At 45.2% G+C, this 1,050-nt stretch overlaps 1 protein-coding gene across 1 annotated transcript in view; it reads left to right on the top strand.

The window, feature by feature from the left end:
• Positions 1 to 484: 484 nt before the first annotated feature.
• The window catches only part of LOC105272965 (equilibrative nucleoside transporter 2), a 4,581-nt gene continuing 4,015 nt past the window's right edge, over positions 485 to 1,050 (top strand). The window contains exon 1 of the mRNA XM_011315193.1: positions 485 to 767. Coding sequence (XP_011313495.1) covers positions 669 to 767 — 99 coding nt within the window. The 5' untranslated portion in view covers positions 485 to 668. The remainder of the gene's footprint in view (positions 768 to 1,050) is intronic.

Here is a 1,050-nt window from a genome sequence, read left to right as displayed (position 1 = left end):
AAAATCTACCAGAGGACGGAAAAGAGGAGCTGGGAATAACAATAAAGGAGATATGGAGGAAAGAGGAGATGATAGACAGGTGGAGATTGGCAACAATATACCCGATACACAAAAAAGGAGACCCGAACGAAGCAACGAATTATAGGGGGGTATCACTACTGGACATTGGGTATAAAATACTCTCAATGATTATGGCTAGGAGACTGGGGCAGTGGCTGGAAGAGGAAAAGAAACTATCAGAGGCGCAGGCAGGATTTCGGAGGAACAGAGGGACGATAGAACAAGTGTTCGTACTAAACACACTGATTGGAAGCAGGCTTAAAAAGAAGGGAGGGAAACTCTACGGAGTCTACGCCGCATTTATAGACTTCAAGGCGGCATTTGACAAAGTAGACAGAGAGAAATTATGGGGAAAAATGGAGAAAATGGGGATTGGGGGGAGATTCCTGAAAATGACCAAAAAAATATACGAGGAAACTAGGAACAGGGTGATAGCGGGGACAGGGCTAACGGAAGAATTCAGGACAGGGAAAGGAGTCAGGCAAGGATGCCCTCTAAGCCCAATCCTGTTTAATATATTCATACAGGATCTGGTAGAGAGCTTAGAAGGGAAAATGGAAGGAGGTACGCCAATAGGACCGGGGGCATGAGTAAAAGTATATGCACTGATGTACGCAGATGACGCGGCAATAGTAGCGGAAGAAGGAGCGGAACTAGGAAAAATGCTGAAAACACTGGAGAGATGGGCGGACAGAAACAACATGGAGGTGAGTGTTGAAAAAACAAAAATAATGGTATTTAGGAACGGTGGAAAGAGAAAGGCAGAGAGATGGAACTACAAAGGCAGGGAAATAGAGGTGGTAAACGAGTTTAAATACCTGGGTTTCTGGTTCTCGGCAAAGAACTACTACACAAGACACACGAGGAAACTGGCAGGAAAAGGACAAGCACTGGTGAATAAGGCTTGGGGCGAGCTAAGAAGAGGAAAGGTAACGGAATTAAGGAAGAAACTATACTTCATGGAGGCAACGGTGAAAGCAGCGGCTCTAT

Source organism: Fopius arisanus, unplaced genomic scaffold (assembly GCF_000806365.1).
Source record: "Fopius arisanus strain USDA-PBARC FA_bdor unplaced genomic scaffold, ASM80636v1 scaffold00494, whole genome shotgun sequence".
Classification (NCBI taxonomy): Eukaryota; Metazoa; Arthropoda; class Insecta; order Hymenoptera; family Braconidae; genus Fopius; species Fopius arisanus.
Note: the sequence above shows the minus strand (reverse complement) of the source record. Positions and strands in the feature narration are given on the sequence as shown.